A 19,897-nucleotide genomic window follows, 5' to 3' on the forward strand; every position below is an offset into this window, starting at 1 on the left:
TAATAATAAGGGTGGGAAAACTCTGCATTTACAAAGACAACTGAGAAGTGCTAGGAATCACCATGAAGACAAAAAAAGATGACATAGGAAGATTAGCTGTGGCAATCTCAACCAACCAACCCACGGTGAAATGAACCAAGCTGAGGCAGCTGATGGTTTGGAGGGCGCTTTTACAGCGACTGCAGGAGCAACCGCATGGCTGCCAGGGGTGCTCTGCTGTTCATTTGTCGGCAATTGATTTGGTGGTGCCCCTTGCGGAGGTGTTAGTGGCATATTCTTAGCATCACTAAGATCTTGACCTGCATGTTTACATTAGTAGTATGAATAAAAGAGTTCCCAACATCAAGATGGAAAAGAGATTATGGAACACTCGTTTAGAATTTGGGATCCCTATTGCCATAATTAAGTCAAAATATGGCAGACAAGAGTTCCTAACATCAAGCTGATTCAGAAGATCTTGAGAAAGTATGGTACAAAAGATAGAAAAAAACAGGGCAAAAGGCAAACAAGTGAGATACACAGCTGGTATTAACGCCATCATACATAGCATATGGGCTAAGACTTCAATGCCAAACAGCATTAATACATGGACAAACAAGCCTGTAACATTGAAAGGATATATAACTTACAGTTAGAGTCTGACCACCCTAACTTCATAGTCTCTCTATCAAACACCATTCTGTATCCAATCATGAAGTTTTCTGCATAAGAAAATTTTCAAAAGTAAGAAGAATATAATTTACATAAGGGGAAAAAAAAACTCAGGAAAACCTAAAAATAGGAATAAATTATTTTAAAAAAGTAGAAATAGAAAGATGGAAGGTCGAGAAGTGTTGAATAGTAAATTGAAGATAGGCCATCATTGCAGCTTACGTCCAATTGTTCCAATATCTTCATTTGCTGGTTGTATAGCTAAACAAAATCCCACTAGTCCCTGCAGCATAAAAATAGTAGAATTTTATGCTGATGCTACCTTGAATTTGTTTCATATTGCAGCGAAGATCCAAAAATGTAGACCTTTCCAACAAGATTAGAATGGATTTCATATTAACAAAAAGTACTACATAATTCATAGTTCAGTATTTTATCTATTATATTAACCAAAGTTATTACCACAGGTCCAAAAGCTGATGCCCTTAAGAAGTGACCACCAATCACTAAAGATTACATACCTGTTCATTATATATCATAAAAACAGGATTGTGAATCACAAAGCTGTTGTTTGCAGGAAACATGAGGGTCACAGAGGGAACCTGGGGCAATTCCTGTGAACTGTTACACAAATTACCATCAGACACAAACATGATACATATGCAAACATTTTAGGGGCCTGGAAATGGAAGGGAGAGGAGGATTCCAAACTTCTCTCATAAATTCACCTGGTTTTATAGCAGTACTTCCAAGGAGATGCTTCATCATTAGTGCTTGTAGCATTCACTTGTCTGTCAAACTATCATAAAGAAAGTAGCATAAGCGACAGTGATCATGATTTTATATAATAAAGTTCAATGGAAGAAGAAAATACCTCCTCAGAAACCTTTTGGAACACTTCTTGAGGAAGAAATGTAAATGATGTCCCACTGTCAACCAGTGCTTTGAAGCTTGACTGCTTGAGACAAGAATTTCCTACACAACATGCTTCCACCCCAACCATGTAGGCCTCACTGAGCCAGTAGGTTACGTACAGAACATTTCAGTCCAAATAAGAAAATCAGTTAAAAAAATATATATGTTGAACGATTTGAAACTAAGTAGGAGTGCATAGATGGTTTGTACTAGTTTCCATTTGAAGGCAGGAATGAAGTAGTTTGTTGACGGTCTGGTCCCTGATCCCCAAAAAACATTCTCCCAGAATCATCCTCATCAAAGCAGAAAGAGAAAGAGTTCCTGATAGATCCTGCTTTAGAAAGGAAACTAGGAACTGAGATCTCTCCCAGTCCTAAACCCAAGAGACCATCAGGAGCAATCCCGTCCAAATAACCACCACTTTGCTTCATGCCACATCTGCATTCAAGAAAATTAATAACAGAAATAAACCATTATTAGATTGATTGAGCTTCTACAATCACTCTTATCATATCACTTTTCATATCATGATCAAAAACTGATTAGGCAATAAAAAGCATACCCTATAATGACTGGAGCCTGAAGAGAACCATTTGACACATTAGGCCCACCTGCGGTTGCAAGATGTAATATATCCTCAACGAGCAACCCAGAAGTAGATGTATTTTCTGTCAAGTAGTTAACATTGTAAGGGCATGACTCTTTGGCAGTTTTGCAGCTTGCACCCAATTCACAAAGGCTGTGGCTACAAGACAAATGTTTGCTGGTGCTAGAACTAGATGGACTGTACTCATTCAAATCTCTATCCTGCATAATAGATGCCCCAAATACGAGGGAGCACCTGCCAATCAATCATTGGAAATAAGTGCTAAAAATGTCATCCAGTCTTACTGAAGATGTTATTGAAACATATGCACCCAGAGTTTGACAAACATAATGTTCCCTCATTTCCTCTTGACTACTTTGTATTAAACAGGAAGAAATGCATTTTAAATTTTTTATCTAGCATTTGTTTATTACAATGTTATAATATTCCAAGAAACTGGAGAAACAATTAATTCAATTACAAAAGGGTTACTTAAAAACCAAATTAATTATATTTTACAAACTGGCTTATAATTTTGATTTGCCAAAGGAAATAAACCAAAATTTATAATTTATCCATAACTCCCTTTGCATCTCAAATATTGCATAAGACTTTAATATTTGACCTAATTAAGTGACAACCGATTAGAATTTCTAAATTAAAAAGAGTTTCCTACATATTTTGGTCTAGTAATTTCTCTCATATAAACATTTAAACCCATCTAGTATATTCAAGAAAGTACAGAATTATCTTGCGATGCTCCAACATAAAAACAATTTCCCGAAGAAGAACAAGCGTGGAGAGACAACCTCTCCTCTAACAACCCAAAAAGCAAAGCAAAAAAAAAAAAAAAAAAAGGCAACAAAATGCAAGCTGTAGACTCAAGCAAGAGATGATAGAATAACGAAACCAAAATTAGAGAAGGATAGCCTTACCAGACTGCTATAGTAGCTGGCAGACAACGGAGCACATTGTACACAATCACATGGAACCCAAAGCAGATCGCTTCCCGTATCCAATGCAACAAGAAACGAAACGTTTGGCGTCCCTATGTCAATCCACGTGTAATGTAACCTATAATCACACACGCCAAACTTACCCAACATCAGACTATCTCCGTTGCAAAAACCCATCATTTCCACAATATTATATATTCAAAGATATTCATACTTCCAAACCAGGATACCAACCCAACTATTATAATTAAAAAAATAAAAAATAAAAATTTGTGCTTCATATGAAACATCCATGAACACCCACATTATAAACTTGGAATGGAAATTCCTTCATACTTTTACTTTAATGTTCTTGGTCAGAACTCCAAAAAGGGAAACAATGAATAAAATATATAACTCCCTCAAAAAGCGAGCACTGTAACTATCTTTTAACTTGGGATGCAAAAAACTAAAAAATAAAAATAAAAATAACATAAATAGTTAAAAAAATAAAAAAGTTAAAAGTAAAATTAATTTTGGCCTGAAATTCAAAAAAGAGAAAACATCTCAAATGAAGATCAAACATACACTGAAACTGCAAATGAAATCAATAAAAAAAGTTATGAAAGAAGAGAAGAACGAAGACTAACCAGCCGAAGTCGTTGCCAAACGACATCGTTTTGCTACCTTCGGAGGGATAAACATACTGAAAATGGGAACCGACCTTCATTATCTGCCTCTGGACGTCACTGGCTAAGAGCTTCCGGTAGTAGCCAACAGTCCTTCGGCGAGGCCACGTGTCCTCCTCATCATCAAACACCACCGTCCCATTCCCAATCCTCGAGACTCTACAAATCGCCTTCGCTTCGTCGGAGAAGCGGTGAATCAACCGCGACGACGACGGCAACAAAGCAATCTTCGTCGCATTTCCAATCGAAAAGACCAAACACAGTGAAGCCAAAACCAATAGAGAAGAAGGTCGAACCACCATAGCCCAACCGAGATCAAACAAAACCCTAACCACACTCCGAGATCTGAGTATTTGTGAAAATTTGCTCAGAGACTTTTCTTCCTTGTTTTTTTTTTTTTTTTTTTTTCCCTCGAGACGTTTTCTTTGTCTGTTTGTTTTTCTTTTTAACTGTTTTTTGGCTAAAAAGCGTCAGTGGTTAGGGCACGTTGCGCACACTGAGAAGTGGACTGCTGAGAGCGAACATTATATGGCAGTAAAAGGAGTGGAGAAGAGGAAGAAGACGGTGAAGAGGTGCGCAATGTGCACACACTGACTCTCTCTCTCTCTCTCTACGTGTTGAGCAGACAGAGCATTGTCGGAATTCGAACCTAAAGAAAAAAAAAAAATTTTGAAAAACAAATAAAAATAAAAATAAAAATCAGTTGGAAATTAAAGAATATTTTGTTTATAATTATAATTGAGTAATAAAATCGGAGAAGTAGGAGGAAGCGCCACGTAAGTGGTCCCCGAGGTGATTACGTGTCAGATACAGCAACGTGCTTTGATTGGAGGGAACGGTTTCTTCTTTTAGTATTGCATTTTTTTTTTTTTAATATATATATATATATAAGTAATTTTTGTTTTTTTTTTTTTGATGAATAATTTTAATTTTTGTTTTGTTGTGCGTGATTATTGTTGGGTGGGGTGATGATTGTGTTTTTGTGGGATGGGGGGATCCAACGGGGGTGTGTTTGCGCGAGAGAGAGAGAGAGAAATAACATCCGGTTCGTCAATTACCCTCATCTATCAATTAATTATAAAATTCCATTTTATTTAATACCATCAAGATTTTTTCTCTTTCTTTTTCCTTTTTTTTTTTATTGTGTTTTGATTCAATGATAAAAATTCCATTTTATTTTAATCTTTTTTGAGTTTCTTTGTTTCACTAATGATAAAAAATTTCATTTTATCTAAAAAAAAAACTTACATTATTTTTTTATTTATTACTTTTTTAATAAGATGACATTACTAATTTTAATTTTTCCTTTATTACTTTGTTAAAAAATGACATTGTATATAATATTATAATTGATGGGATAGAAAAAATGAGATGAAAAATCATATCCCCTTTTGCTTTTTTATTTTTATTTTATATTAATTTGTTATCTTTTTAACGAGTAACATTATATCATTATTAGGAAAAATATATCTAGATCTTTCTTTTTTCTTTTTTAAATTTTTATATTTTATGAAAACATTTTGATTGATGAACTGGATCAGCGCCGAATTAGGTGGTGCTATGTCTTTGGACTAGGTTGGTAGTGACATAGAATGTCTCTAATGAGGACAAAACTTACAGTGGTCTTGAGCCTTCAACCAATATAAATAAATAAATAAATATATATATATTAATAAAATATTAAAAGTATTAAAACTTAGAGACAAAGTGATGTATAAATTCATCAACATTTTGAAATAATGGAAGAGTAAATAAGTGGGATCTAAGAATTTTTATATGAGGAGATCTTGAGTTCACAATTCTTAAACATATGGATACTTAAATAAAATGTTTTTACCAACTTTATTTAGGCAGAGCATGTTTTAAAGATTTAATTATCCATATTTAATTTTAAAAAATTAATTTTTAACTAATAAAAAAATATGAACAATTGTGTTTTTCATCCTTAAATATGCTATTTTTTGTACTTTGTTCACTACAACAAGAATCCTGCTAAGTCAACTTTATAGTTTTATCATTTAAATCGATTATTATAGAATCCCTCACATTATTCTGTAAAATATTACTACCTTACAGGTTTTCTTTTTTTTTTTTAGGTCGTTTAGAACTTAATATTAATTTTTTTTGGTTAAATTCAATAATGAAGTTTGGCATATAAATTTGAACTTGATGAAATTAAACATATAACTCATCTAATTTTATTTAGAGATTATTTTTTATTTTTTACTTTAGAACAACAAACAAGATTATCTTTTTTTAAAAAAAGAAATTGCATTGTTAAACTAAATTGACAGAAAAATAATATTTCAGGGGGCAAAATAAAGAGATTTTATAATTTAGAGGTTAAAATACAAAACATAATATAGTTTAAAAAGAGATAAAATGTGGTTATCTTAAAAATTAATATCATATATACATTTAATCTTTCTCTCATCGGCACAATCAATAAAATTTTCACCCAAATATATTCAATTAATGATATATATTTATTTTAAATTACTGTATATTTTTAATTGAATATATTTGAATCTGTACGAAAATCTTATTAAAATATTTTGATGAGATAATTTCTATATTTATAAAGATAAAATTTATATAATACATAAAACATTAATTGGCTAAGTAACGTGAACATTAAGAATTAGAAGAATTTAAATTGTAAGTATTAGATTGTTTTGTATAATTGACGGAAAGATTTAATGGAAAGTAATTATTTGGGTTGATAGGAACAGTTGTTTGTTTGTTTGTTTGCTCTTTTTTGTTTTTTATTTATTTTTGAATTTTGTAAAGGGGAGGTCAGGTGTAGGATGTGACGACTGGCATGAAATGTTACAAGCAATAAGAATTGACAGCCACTAGTCCACCAGTCCACTACTCCTTGTCTACCGCCATTGCTGTTCTGAATGTGAGACATCCTAAAAACCAACAATCTTGAGGAATAACTTTTTTTATGTAATTGATATTACTATGAATCTATGATAAAGGGTGTATCATAATGATAATTGAAACGGGTCATACATTATTATAATGTAAAATTTATATGTTTTATTTTATTGTTATATAATATTATTATATTTATAAAAAAAAAAAAGTTATAGATTATTCAGTTTAGATTGTAAGTGATGTTAGAAAAAATATAAAATTAATGGTGTACTATATTTCGGAGAGGATGGCATACAGATACTCACTTTGAAGCCCTTTCTGAGAAAGCAAAGGAAAAAAAAAAAAAAAAAGTTCTTTTTGTTTGGGCATACTATTCAACTTTCTTTTACACGTTTTAGAAGAGACTACTATAAGTCATTACAATTTATAAATGAAATTTTCCTTACATAGTTTAAGTTGGAAAATTATTACAATTATGGTTCTTCTTTTTTTCCTTTTTTCTTTTACATACTGATGATAATTTAAATTTTGAATTCAGGTGATAAATTTTTTTTTTCCAATTTATTTATTAATTGAAATTTTCTTATGATTACTGCATTTCAAATTTCATATTATAATTTTAATTTTTATTAATTGTTAAAATTATTGGATAATTTTTGGTTTTAGGTTATGAATATGCAACTAGAGATAAGTATGAGTTGGGTCAGTTGGGTTTTAAACTAAAATCTAACCTAAACGAAATTGTTCGATTTATCTCATATAACAATCAAATCCAAACTATTCATAACTCTAAAATCAAACCACACAAAATTAAATATAATCATGTTGGTTTGGATTGGTGGATTGGTTAGTCAATTTGGAGTTAGGCCTCGAACCTTCTATATTTTTAGTAATTAATTTAATCATATAATTTTAAAATTTTAACCTATAATTCAATTTAGATTTTTAAATTTTAACCCGTATATCTATATCGGGACAATTAAATATTTATAAAACATAACGTTTATTCATATAATAAAAAAGAAAATTCTCCAAACATATTCTAATTTTTAAATTCTATTTATCATCCAAACATAGAATATAAGTATAAATAGCAACCTATACATCTCCAAACATAATATGCAAACTAAAATAATGAAAATAAATTAATGAAGTTATATATAATAAATAAATAAATAAAAAAGTTTATATATTATAAAATATATAAAATTATTTTAATTATATTATATTCAATTTGAGTTAGATTAGTTTTACGCTCCCATTTTGTAACCAGATTTTTTAATAATTATAATCCAATACATTCTAATCTATATGAAAAAAAACAAAAAAAAAAAAAAAAAAACAACTTGCACCGCCCAAAACAGTTTGAATTGGTTAGTTTAAGCAAATTGGTTTAGATTTTACCCACCCTTTGACTCATACAATTTCGGGTTTTAATTTGGTTACAACTTACATACTTCAACCAAATTCATAAAATGAACAAAATTGTTATGGCAATTCTGTTTATATGCTGATTCAGCTTAACAAAACAAATACAGCACATTAGGAAAAATGATCGATTACAAAATCCAGAACCAATCTTATTAGTTCCTCTAGAATTGACAAACACACAAAAAATACAAAGAAACTTACATCTCTCTCTGCCCATTTGGTCATCCCAAGAAAATATTAAAATCAGATTACAAAAGAATACAATTGACAAATCACTACTTCTACACAGTTGGCAAAAAGAAAAAGGAAAAAAATAAAATAAAATAAAAAATCAGACTCTTTGTGACATTATTATGTACATTGATATTGTAATCCATCCAAAATGGAACAGAAGAAAAAGAACTAATTCACTTTGCTGAACTTTTTTCTTTCTTTCTTTCTCCTACTAAATCATTACGCAGCAAAACAATGATTTCTCAGCATTTTTTATTACTTATTAGACCACTGGAATTCTATTTCTAAATTCCGAGAGGGCCCACTTTTGCTTTCTGGCAATAAGGTGTATTCCCCAGCAACAGCTCCCAGCATCACCACCCGATCGATCTGGATGGTTACTTTTCCGAATGAACTCTGTCAGGAAAGTAATTTACTCAACGGTTAGAAGAATAAAAGTAAAAGGTCACATGAAAAATAATGTGAATCTAACTGTTACTATTCTTACTACTAGATACTAATATTACTATCAGTTGGGGATGGCGGAATTTTTTGTATCCCGCCTGGTCGAAGAGGATCTGGTGGTATTCCTAAATGGTTATTGTCATCTGGGATGTTTACAAGGGATACTTCATGTTCTTTTATTGGTTGGTTCATTTACCTTTCCCATTTTGCTCTTATTCTTGCATGATATGTGCAGCTTCTGGCCTTTCGGGGGACTCTCAAAGGACCAGGCAAAGCTCTCATCCCATTCTGGATTAGGGCCAGTTGAAACGACCTGAAAAATTCACAAGATTCAATCCAATAAATTCCAATGAATTTGTCACATAGAGTGACAAACAAATAGATCACTTCCACAAATCCAGTTTCTTTGTATGCCAATACCAGTTTTCCAGACAGACTCATGGGTTATGGATAAAAATCTATGGATCGTCCTGAAATCAGCCCACCAAGGAAAATGCAAGATTTATTCTAAGGTATCTTTGACATGAAGAATGAGCTAGCAAGCCAAATGCATTTGGTAAGTAGCTTTCTATTCAGGTGGCATATCTTAAAGAGAACTTCCAAAAAATCTTGAGAGCATCATTTAGTGAAGTTTATACGCTATATATAGCATTGCTTCAAGAAAGCAAATTACACTATGCTCAAATTACGGAAGTGAAGTGATAAATTGGTGGTGTTTTCTGCTCATGGTCTCATTGTTAAATATTCATTTGAGGCACATGAATGAATGATGAATACAAATCTGACAAAAACAATTACCGAACTTTATTAAAAACTGAAAGGAAAACAGGTTTGGAAAAGTATATAAAATGATTCTTACCTTGGTTTGCCTAGGGGGTGTATTACCAAGTGTAAGCTTGCAAAAAACACTGGGGTTTCCCACTGACTGCTTCATATTGTTCCCACGCTTAATAATCACAGCCAAAGTTCCTGGCAAACATTGCAATAAAAATTCTGCCTTCTCCTGAAATCGAGGTGGGCCAGACTGGATCAAGTATTGCAGCAAGGGGATTGCATCAGCAGCAGCAATTGACTGAGCCCTAGAAACTTCTGCTGGGCAAGCAGACCAAGCTTGTCTAAGAAGAAAAAGTGCATCCAAGGCAGCTTCTTGAGTTGCCTCTGTTCCTGTTTTGAGAGATGTAACAAGATGGGGAATGCTCAGGGTTGCAGGCTCAGTGGCTCTTAAGCGTGGGAAATTGCTAAAAAGCGAATTTAGAGCTTTTAGATACTCCTCATTCACAGTTCCAGTGGCCCATAAATCCTTTTCAATGGCAGCTGTGTCCATAAAATATACGTTGTCAATTAAACATTCTAAGCAGATTCATCAAGGACCATATTTCCAAGATCTTATCAGTCATGAAAAGCATAACATATCATACTGAATATTGAATGTATTTCATATATTCTATGACAAAGATATATGTGTGCCTTCAGGTAGTTAGCATTTACGTTATAATTTGTATTCTTTATCAGCATAACATGTAAAGATACCAAGTAGTTTTACCACATTTTACGATAAAAGGTACACGAGCTCAAAATTTCATCCATAAATGCAACTCTGAAAGTTACTAATTGTATCTCACAACATTAATGGAGGCATGTTCCACCTCTTCTATAACATAAAGTGTATGTGGCTGTATCCTACCTGCTTTAACAAATTATTACTCGACAAAGAAAGAAAAATAACAAAAATTTCGTTATTAATGATGGAATACATTTATGACACGTTGGTCCGATGAAAAAGTCCTAATACATATCCAAAATTTTAGCTATAGCCTATGCAGATTTATAATAGTTACTGTGGTAAGACTAGAATATTTTATCTGAATATGCAAAGGACTAAACAAGGAATAATGGCCACAACAGAAGCCTTTGCACCAAGCTAAAGAATGCAAAAGCCTTGGATCAAGGATGGCCTCTGGATCAGAAAAGGGAATCTACTTTTTCTTTTCTTGACATCCTGGAAGCAGACCACAGTTGAGCTTGTGAAAAATGAAGAGAATTACTTTGGCTGATACATGTATTTGGTATGACAAGGAAAATGCATACTTGGCCACAAGAAAAGTTCAATGTTTTCTGCATTAGATAGATAGAAGAGGGAGAAAGAGACAGTGAGAACTTACCCGTTATGGCTCTGACTGTTTCACTAGAAGCATACTCTTGAATGGTGTTATTAGAAAATAAAAGTTTAATAAACATTGCAGCTTGAACAGATGTATCTGGATCACTAGAACCAATCAAATCCAGCAGAACCTGAACACCACCAGCCTCAGCAACGGCTCTTTTATTGGATCGACTGTACATTACTAGATTTTGCAAAGCACAAATGGCTACCACTTTCATTTCTTCTGTAGGTTGTTCTTCAAGCACATTTACCAGAGCACGGCAAGCTGAGACAGCATCGGCACTTCGGGCAAGACTCTCATTCTGGAAAAGATCACCAAGAGCCAGAGTAGCCAGTAACCTTGCCTGCTGAGCTTGGGTTTGCGGATCCAATAGGTACTGGGACAGTGGTAAGATGGCAGACTTGGTAGCTTTAGTTTCTCTGATTTTCACATTGTTGAGCAATACTTCCAACAGCCTTGCAGCAGTTTCTTCACACTGATGACATCTAAGAAGCTCCAAAAGAGCCTCTATGGCACCACTTTCAGCCATTGCTTCAGCACTGGTTGCATCATCACTCTCCAGCACCAGCAGAGCATTCAAAGCACCAACTACTGTACCTTCTGAGCCAGAACGAAGCAATCTTACCAACACAGCAACAGGCACTTCCAAATAAAATTCAGAACTGAATTGCAGAATACTTGATAAAACAGAAGCAGCAGACTCCCACAATGCATGGGGAAGTGAAGGATCAGATTGTAATATCACTTTAGACAGTTCACTTACACCACCCTCTTTTGCAATTTCATTAGGCCATGTTAGTGCAATGCTAACAAGAGCCTTCACGGCTCTCTGCTGTAATATATGTATGCCAGAGCCAAGAACCCGGATGAGGGGACCAATCACTTGTTGTGTCACTGAATCCTTTTGCAGATGTTCTTCTAAAAGTAAATGTGACAGAAGCTCCGCTGCCAACTGTTGGACTGCTGGAGCAGGAGAATCAAGCAAGGGGATAAGTGGTTCAATAGCTTGATGGGAGGTTAAAGTATATTCAGCACGACACTGTGGATGCTCCAAAATATTAACAAGAACCTGCAATGCACTATGCTGACCATCAGGTCCAAATTCTGGTCTTGTCAGCAACAGAAAAAAGGGCTCAACCACTTTCGAAGCAGATGGCCCTTTAGCGATGCTAGCATTGTTGGTCAATATTCGGAGCAATTCTGCAAAAGCAGAACAGAGAAAATCGGGTGCTTCATGAAGGATATCAAGTGTGCTTTCTATTACTCCAGCTTTAACCATTTCCATCTTACACGCAGGTCTGTCTTTCCCTAATTTCACAAGAGCTCTGGAAATAGCCTCATGAAGCAAGTAATTCTTACCATACAGAAGGCCAACAAGAGGAACAACTGCACCATGAGCAGCAACCAGTTCTGCTAGTTGCTCATCCTCAACAAGTTTATCCAATGCACGGACAACTGAATGCTGTGCAGGACTGAACTCAGTAACAAGAAGAGACACTAGAGGCTCCACGCATCGAGCTGCAGCCATCGTGGACCTGATTCTTGTATTTCCAAAAAGAACACAACATAACTCAGCAGCATCCCCTTTTAGCTCCATTGAACAATTTGACGAAAGGATCTTGCAAAGAACATCTATTGCATTCATTTCAACATCAGCAACTGCTAAAGCTCTTGATGGGTTTTCACTCAACAACCTGACAAGTGCAGCAATTGCAGCATGCTGTTCCCTCTCCAAACCAGTATTAAGAATCTCCACTAGTGGTTGAACAGCTTGTCGGGCACTTTCTGCATTCCTTATGTGGTCCGCAGAAAATAAGCTTTCTAATGCTTTAGCAGCACTATATCTTGCACCTCTTCCACCTAAACGTAAAACTGCCACAAGTTGGCTGACAGCACCAAATGCAGATTCATGTCTCCTAATTTCAGAACTGCCAAACAGAATACCTAACAGATCCGTAGCAGCTTCTTCAGTTGCATCTTGCGGACCAAGTGAGAGATACTTAGTCAAAGCTTCCAAAGCTCCAGATTCCACCATTACAATCTTATTTGATGGACAATCCTTTGCAAGCTGAGTCAAAAGCCCAAGAGCAAGGAATGGTGCCCCAGGACGATCTGGGATTGGTTTGAGAAGATCAACAAGTAGAGGTATTGCCTTGCGAGAAGTGGCACCAGTCCTTATGTCATCAACTCTAAACAATCTCTCAAGAGCAACTTGGTCAGGATAACGCACCAAGCCAAACTCCTCTGACAACTGCAGAAGATCATCTATATCAGCATCAGCACAGCCAAGGAGTGAGATAAGCCCACCTGCTGCTCCAGAATTTGCAACGGATAGAAGAGTTCCTCTGCTACCATTACAGACTAGACTGGCCATCACCTGTGCAGCAAAGTATCTGTTTGCTGACTCCTCTGACTTCAACAAGTTTGCGACTACTGGTATTGATTTCATGGTTGCATGTGCTCGTATGATGTCTCTATTTTGAAACAAAATCGCTAGAAGTAAAGCGCAAATCCATATGCTATCATCTTCTTGAAAATCCTGTATATCATTTCAAAGGAGCAGAAAAAGGTTACATGAGTATTAACATAAGCTCGTAATCATATGTCATCAATGCAAGAATAGGTAAGAATATGAAAACAGAATACTTTTCATAAAACCTTGTCCAGAAACCTACAACTTTTCAATTGACAAATGCATCCTTATTTTCTTTCTGAGTGAAGATTTGAAGTTAAAAAGAAGAACAAATGGATTACCAGAGAGTAATTCGAAAAACAATTTGAGATCCTGTCAGTTAGGACTTCAACTGCTCCAGCCTCCATGATCACTATTTTACTTTTCTCATCATGACAAGCAAGTACAGAGAGTAACCATATGGCTAGATTAACACCATAAACAACCGATGTGCTCATATTAAATTCATTGTTACCAGTTCCTTCTTTGGTATGCCTAAGAATGCTAATAGACGCCTTGTCACCATCCACTATCTTTCCCAAAGAAGACTGAGAAGAACTAAGCATTGCTACAAGAGATTGAAGAAGATGGATACATGAATTTGATTGACTGAGATCCTCCACTACTCTCTGATGACTAACTTTTGCAGCACAAATGAGCAGTGCAGTTCCCCCAATTTTAACCTTAGTGCTCGAAGAATTGATCACCCTTTTAGCAATTGATGATATACATCCGGTAGCACTAGTAACTGTATCTCCTAGAACAACGGGCTGCTCTCTACAAAGGCGTGACAATATCTCAATTGCTTTATCCTGCAACAAGGGTGTTGCATCAGCAATAGACAAAACTATTGGGGTTATGCTTTTTGGGAATTCAGCTAAAACTGCCCATGCAGGTTTTACACTCTCACTAGCACCTTGAAACCTGGACAAAATAGCAAGTGCATCAAGTGCCTCTGATGTGGCAACAGATCCATTATTCGCAGATTCTAGGAAAGAAACTAATGCAAGAACAGTCCCAGCACTTTTTACACAATCATTTAAGACAATATCAATTTGGCGAGAATGGAGCAAGCGCGCAATTGCTGCTGCTGCATGAGTCTTCCCTGAAACTGTGCCTTCACACAGAACTCTTGTAGCTGGCAAAATAATTTCTTCAGCAACTGCTTTCTCTGAAACTTCGTTGTCCAGAATAAGATTTGCCAATGCACATGTTGCCAACTCTGCAACTTCCAGAACTGAAGAATCTGCAAGCACAACCAAGGGAGATAATACATCCCTAGCAACAGCAGCCACATCCTTGTTCTCCTTAATTGAAAGAAATATTGCAGAAAGGCAACGCGAGGCTTCTACCAGGATCTTTTCAGATTCAACATTAAGCAACTTCATCACTGACCAAAGAGTTTTAACAGCAATGCTAGTTTCACGCAAGTCTTTCCTGGTTTCAAAAATCCCAGCTAAAGCTGAAGCAGACTTGGCTTGAGTCTCTTCTTTAGTAGAGCTCAATATTTTAATCATTGTCTCGATTGCATCATTGGAAGCACTACCTTCACGCAATATATCATTAAGGGGAACCACAGAAAGCATACTTCTTAAAGCATCCAAGACATATATTTTAGATTCAGGTAGATCACTGGTTAGCAACGCAGTTAGCTGGCTAATAGTGGCTGTATCAGATTTATGGATTAAGTGATTCAGAGTCTTTGCTGCAATTTCTTTCCCATTGGGGCTTCCATTCTTCAGAAGCCATAAAAGTGCGGGAACAGCATCAGCACTTTCAACACATGCCCTTATATCTTCACTGTGATTACATAGGTTCCTAAGGATTTTTGCTGAATCTTCCTTGGCTTTCACAGAGCCAGTCTCAAGGATCTGAACAAGTGGAGGAATGCCACCAGCAGCAGTGATAGCCCATTTACTTTCATCATTTTCATTGGATAAAAGACAAAGCAATGCAACTGCACATTCTTGCTGCTGTTCTGATGATAATCCCAGGAGAGATATTAACAGCTGAACCCCTTCACGTCCTTGAAGAGCACGCCATAGACTGCCTTCATTATTGCAAAGAGTGAGAAGAGCTCGTGTAAGCTCATCCTGGACCTCATTTGTTGCCATTGTAATCAAACCAACAAGCAGACGCTTTGCTTCAGAATTTGCAAGTTTAATTGAAAGTATGGAATTTCCATACAAACTAGCAAGGGCTTCTATGGTTCTTTCCTGCACAAGGAATGGCACGCGAGGTTTAAACTGGGCAAGCAAAGTCTGCTCAACAGATAGAGCATCTGATGCTCTAGTTGATTCTGCTTTGCTATCATATATCATGAGAGCTGAAGCTAAAGCACCCAAAGTGTCAGCAACTTGTGTGGGTGAAGTGCATGATTCAAGACTTTGACCAAGACTTGCGATGACATATGACAAACCACCAGAAATGTTTGCCAAAGCACACATAGCATTCTCCTGCAATGCTTGGGCATGCTCACCCTGCATAAATTCTTTTGAAGGGGCTATTGTAGCATTTATCAAAGCAGGAATACCATTAAAATTAGCTATCTCCTTCCTTGCTTCTTTGCACTGAGCAGAAAGGGATTTCAGAGCACCTGCAGCTTCTGCTCTAACAGAAGCTTCATTACCAGGTCCTAACATCTTGAGAAGTTGTTTAGTAGCCTCTGCTGCCAGCACCTTAGAACAAACAGATGCATCCTCCATCATTACACATGCAAGAAGAAAGCAAACATTAGCTTGAGTGGTTGACTGTCCAGTTGTTAGCAACTTCACAAGTATATCCACTCCTCCAGCTTGTAATGTTGCAGTCCAAAATCCCTCAGTGCTGCTGGAAAGATTCTTTAATGCCCCAGTCAACAAGTTATCAACTACATTACCAGCCTTGATTCCATTTTGCAATTGCTCCCATAGCACTGGAACAACTCCTTCCGTAGAAAATATTTTTGATCCAACATGATCCTTAGCACCACCTTGAGAAACAGCATAAATGGTCTTTGCAGCTGCAACTTGACCTTCTGCTGAGCTGGATTTGAGTAGACCAAGCAATGGTGGGATACATCCCCCAAGCAAGACTTTTACCCTTAGTTCATTCTCTTTGCATAGAGAACCTAAAACAGTAGCAGCTTGTATCTTCACTCCAAGTGATCCTGATCGAAGAAGAGAAACAAGTACTGGAACTGCCTGAGAATGAGATCCAACAGCACTAAAAGCATTTTCACGAGTGTCAACAAGTTCTAGCAACTGTCTCAATGAAGACTCTTTCTCATGTACTGATGAGGAAGTCTGACGTAGCTGCTCAATACATTGGGCAACACTTGCTAATGTCCCATCTGGGTCTTCCATGCTACTGCGCTCTCTGTAAGCAGTTAGAGAATGTAAGATACTTAAGCCACAAAAATTAGCATCTTTTCAAATTAAAACTTTACATTGACCTAATACTGGCTTGACAGAGTATGCAGTGACTATGACAAAGCATCTGCTTAATAATTTATCAATAATATGTCTCTTTACCATGCATCATCTAGGTGGTCAGGTGGCAGGGGTGTCCAACGGAAAAAGAGAGCAACAAGCCCATGGCCAAAAAGACTATTAATATTATATGTCTTCTTAGAAATTAAAAATATAAAAAAGAAAGAAATAAGTGGCAGAATATGTAAGATTTACCAATAAATGGAAAATACCGCTTGAAAGAACAGTGATTGCATAAAATTGAATTTGGACTCGTTCCATCTTATCCAAGCATTCATATTTATTTACAGCTTTCAGAGTGTGTGAATTAGTTTTCAAAACACATCCAAAAGGATATTGAAGCCTATAATAAAAGATCCTAAAGATCATATTGTTTCAGAATATCAAGCATTGCCTATATCTAGTCAACATTACTTTGCCATCCCCCTGTTAATTCATTCTAAAAAGTCAAAAGCTATTTCACTTACAAGTCAGACAGGATGTTTTCATAAAGGTCCAAGACCACTGCATTAGAGTCTTTTCAAATTAATATGACATACACTTTTGGACTGTACAGATACATTAAGCATTATGTGGAGGGACTATGTAATATAGATCCCTAAATGTGTTCCTCACCTATCCATGAAGATGCTTGCTTAAATATATAAGCATGATGAAAACAAATTCGAAAGTTTGACTAGTTCTCAATTAACAAAAAAGATATTTGAACAGACTCAAATTTGACCAGACCTTGAACCCATCTTCATAAGAGAATGTGGAGTTGGAGGCTCTGAATCTTGAACTTTTGTATCACCATTTCTCTCCTGTTATAAAAAGAATAAAAGCAATGAACATAAGTATGAATATCCATAGACTCTCCTATTAAAGAAAACCAAAGACAAAATTCAAATAATGAAAATGACCAAGAGCACAAGGTAATGATAAAATCAAGGTTGGTTTTACTGTAAGAGGAAACATATCAAGAGTAAATTTTAGCCAATTATAAGTTAAAATCAATTTAAGAAGGTGAAGCCACAAAGTTTGGATAAAATTGCAGGTAATCTGTGGTTTTACTGCCTTTTCCTAGGGACAGAAAGAATGTTAATAAGATAATGGACGGTCTGGCATGTTATTGAGCATCTCAAATAGCATATGAGATGCAAGGATATTGTGCCAAAATACAACCTCACAAGTGGCATTACTAGTTGTTTTCAGCTATCCATCACTTCCTTTGCAGCATTGGCATTGTACATCTAGCAGTAAATAATTTTATGCTACATTTTTTACTAGATCTTGCAATCCATTTATGTACTGCTCATTAAAGTGGTTTTTTTTTTTTTTTTGGTCCTACCGTTTCATTTTTTTTGTATAAGATGTGTACATATATAGGTGTGTTGACCAATCTAAACCGTTTGTTGTAACAAACTACTAATAACTTCTCAAAAACTAGTTTTGTTTTCTTCTTCTTCTTTGAATTTTCTTAATATGAATATATTATATATTAAAACAAATATCAGAAAATTAACGTTTTGAAAATCACTTTCAAACTATACATCTCACATTTTCCTAATTTCTCATGATTGAAATTACAAACATCAAGACAAATGTAGATTTGCAGTCCACACAAACAATCTCCATTACATTAACCAAAGAAGAAAACCATGCAGTTAAATTCACTGCAGGGCAGGACATACAGAATCCACCCTATCCCGTACATCCAAGAGCACGCCAAATTGAGTGTAGTTCCACCCTCTCCTTTCAACTTATAATCTCATTTCATTACATGTACATCTTTTCCACCCTCCTCAATCCTCTTCAGACCGGAAAATAGAGGAACCTAGGTGCGAAACATAGAAAAAGGATTGGAACAATTACCAGATCATTAGTGGGATGGTTGCTTCCATTGGTGGAAGCCAACCTCCAAGACAGTGTTGCCGCCAGCTTTGCTTGATTTCAAGATTCAAAAAAGCAAGTCAATGGAGAACTTGCCCTTCTCCAGATCTACCTCAGAGACGCAATCAAAAGCATCAAAGCCTCCTGGCAAATTGAACTCCCAGAAGAAATTTCAACCGCACGCAAATGCAGATCAGACTATCCTAACTTAGCTGAAATAACAACTGAGAAAATATCCAAAATCTAAATCATACCAAACAAGAAAAAGAAAGAAAATCGAATCCATTCAAAGAGCTAAATCCAAGTAAGTATTACAAATGAAATAGCACAACCAAACCAAGTTAGACCAATACCATTTATCAGATCAATCACTCTATCTAACAAGGCTTTTCCCATTGTGCTCTGTTTGCTAAGCATGGTGAAATAGCAAGCTCAATTAAGCCTAGCCAGACCATTTGCTCAACTCAAGAAAATCAGTTTTTTTTTTTTTTTCCATTCAATCCAAAAAAGATTAAGACCATCTTACAGATTCAGCTAGATTTCAACAAATCCAGAGCAGATCAAGTAGAACTAGTGAAAGTCTTGCAGTTTCAACATACAGTCAAACAGAAAAAAAAAAAAAAACAAGAAAAACAAAAAATGCAGGAAATCCGATGGCAGAAAATGAAGGATTTCAACGGACTCAGTGTGGAAGAAGAGAAAGAAAACAACATTTTTTTTCTGCAGCTCACAATTGTCAGAAATCACAATCTTTTCATGAATGCAAAGATAGAAAGAGAAAGAGAAGCCGACCTTGAGAGACTGAAGAATGTGGAAGCTCTAATGGAGCATCAATAGGTTTCGTTAATGAGAAGCGAACAAGAACAAGAAAAATATGAAGCGGCAGCTAATCAAAGAAACAATGAGAGAGAAAAAAGAGAAAGACATGGGGGTCAGAGATTTTTATTTTTATTTTTAATTTTTTTAATTTTTGGGATTTCTTTTTTTCTTTTTTCTTTTTGGTTGTTATTGGTTTCTTGAACAGGTATTTACGTTTCAATAGATACCGTGTAAGAGAGAGAGAGAGAGAGAGAGAGTGAAAGTGAATGCCAATAGTAGAGAGTAGAGACACACCGTCAAAGCCGACTAGGACCACCGACAATAGTATGTTCCCTTGGCTTCCAGTCTCGG

At 35.6% G+C, this 19,897-nt stretch overlaps 2 protein-coding genes across 5 annotated transcripts; both read right to left on the reverse strand.

Moving 5' to 3' along the window:
* Positions 1-4,436, reverse strand: LOC107425404 (aspartic proteinase-like protein 1). Its single transcript, XM_016035408.4, has 10 exons — positions 3,738-4,436; positions 3,088-3,226; positions 2,129-2,373; positions 1,777-2,004; positions 1,526-1,664; positions 1,380-1,450; positions 1,173-1,272; positions 874-934; positions 630-701; positions 1-299 (listed from the first exon to the last, which is right to left on the reverse strand). Exons 1-10 carry the CDS (start codon positions 4,076-4,078, stop codon positions 58-60), a joined length of 1,638 nt encoding a protein of 545 aa, XP_015890894.2. The 5' UTR covers positions 4,079-4,436; the 3' UTR covers positions 1-57.
* Positions 4,437-8,216: 3,780 nt separating this feature from the next.
* LOC107425387 (protein CELLULOSE SYNTHASE INTERACTIVE 1) lies at positions 8,217-19,749 on the reverse strand. Of its 4 annotated transcripts, none has more exons than XM_048479554.2 (8): positions 19,520-19,749; positions 18,710-18,871; positions 17,585-17,658; positions 13,688-16,742; positions 10,931-13,472; positions 9,628-10,082; positions 8,965-9,081; positions 8,217-8,720 (listed from the first exon to the last, which is right to left on the reverse strand). In XM_048479554.2, exons 3-8 carry the CDS (start codon positions 17,599-17,601, stop codon positions 8,580-8,582), a joined length of 6,327 nt encoding a protein of 2,108 aa, XP_048335511.2. In that variant the 5' UTR covers positions 17,602-17,658; positions 18,710-18,871; positions 19,520-19,749; the 3' UTR covers positions 8,217-8,579. The 4 variants fall into 4 exon arrangements, with proteins under 4 accessions (XP_048335511.2, XP_060675081.1, XP_048335510.2 ...); XM_060819098.1 differs by having other exon boundaries at positions 18,710-18,884; XM_048479553.2 differs by having other exon boundaries at positions 18,710-18,939.
* Positions 19,750-19,897: the final 148 nt, after the last annotated feature.

Source organism: Ziziphus jujuba, chromosome 7 (assembly GCF_031755915.1).
Source record: "Ziziphus jujuba cultivar Dongzao chromosome 7, ASM3175591v1".
NCBI classification, from domain to species: domain Eukaryota; kingdom Viridiplantae; phylum Streptophyta; class Magnoliopsida; order Rosales; family Rhamnaceae; genus Ziziphus; species Ziziphus jujuba.

Bases quoted from the DNA above. Each gene is read 5' to 3' on its own strand.
- LOC107425404 (XM_016035408.4), bottom strand. From the start codon at position 4,078: ATGGTGGTTCGACCTTCTTCTCTATTGGTTTTGGCTTCACTGTGTTTG. The intron at 1,451-1,525 runs GTATTTTCTTCT...TCTTTATGATAG, and splicing joins TCCAAAAGGTTTCTGAGGAG to TTTGACAGACAAGTGAATGC. The intron at 702-873 runs GTAAGCTGCAAT...TTTCTTATGCAG, and splicing joins AGATATTGGAACAATTGGAC to AAAACTTCATGATTGGATAC.
- LOC107425387 (XM_048479554.2), bottom strand. The intron at 10,083-10,930 runs GTAAGTTCTCAC...TTATGGACACAG, and splicing joins AACAGTCAGAGCCATAACGG to CTGCCATTGAAAAGGATTTA. The intron at 9,082-9,627 runs GTAAGAATCATT...TGAATTTTTCAG, and splicing joins CACCCCCTAGGCAAACCAAG to GTCGTTTCAACTGGCCCTAA.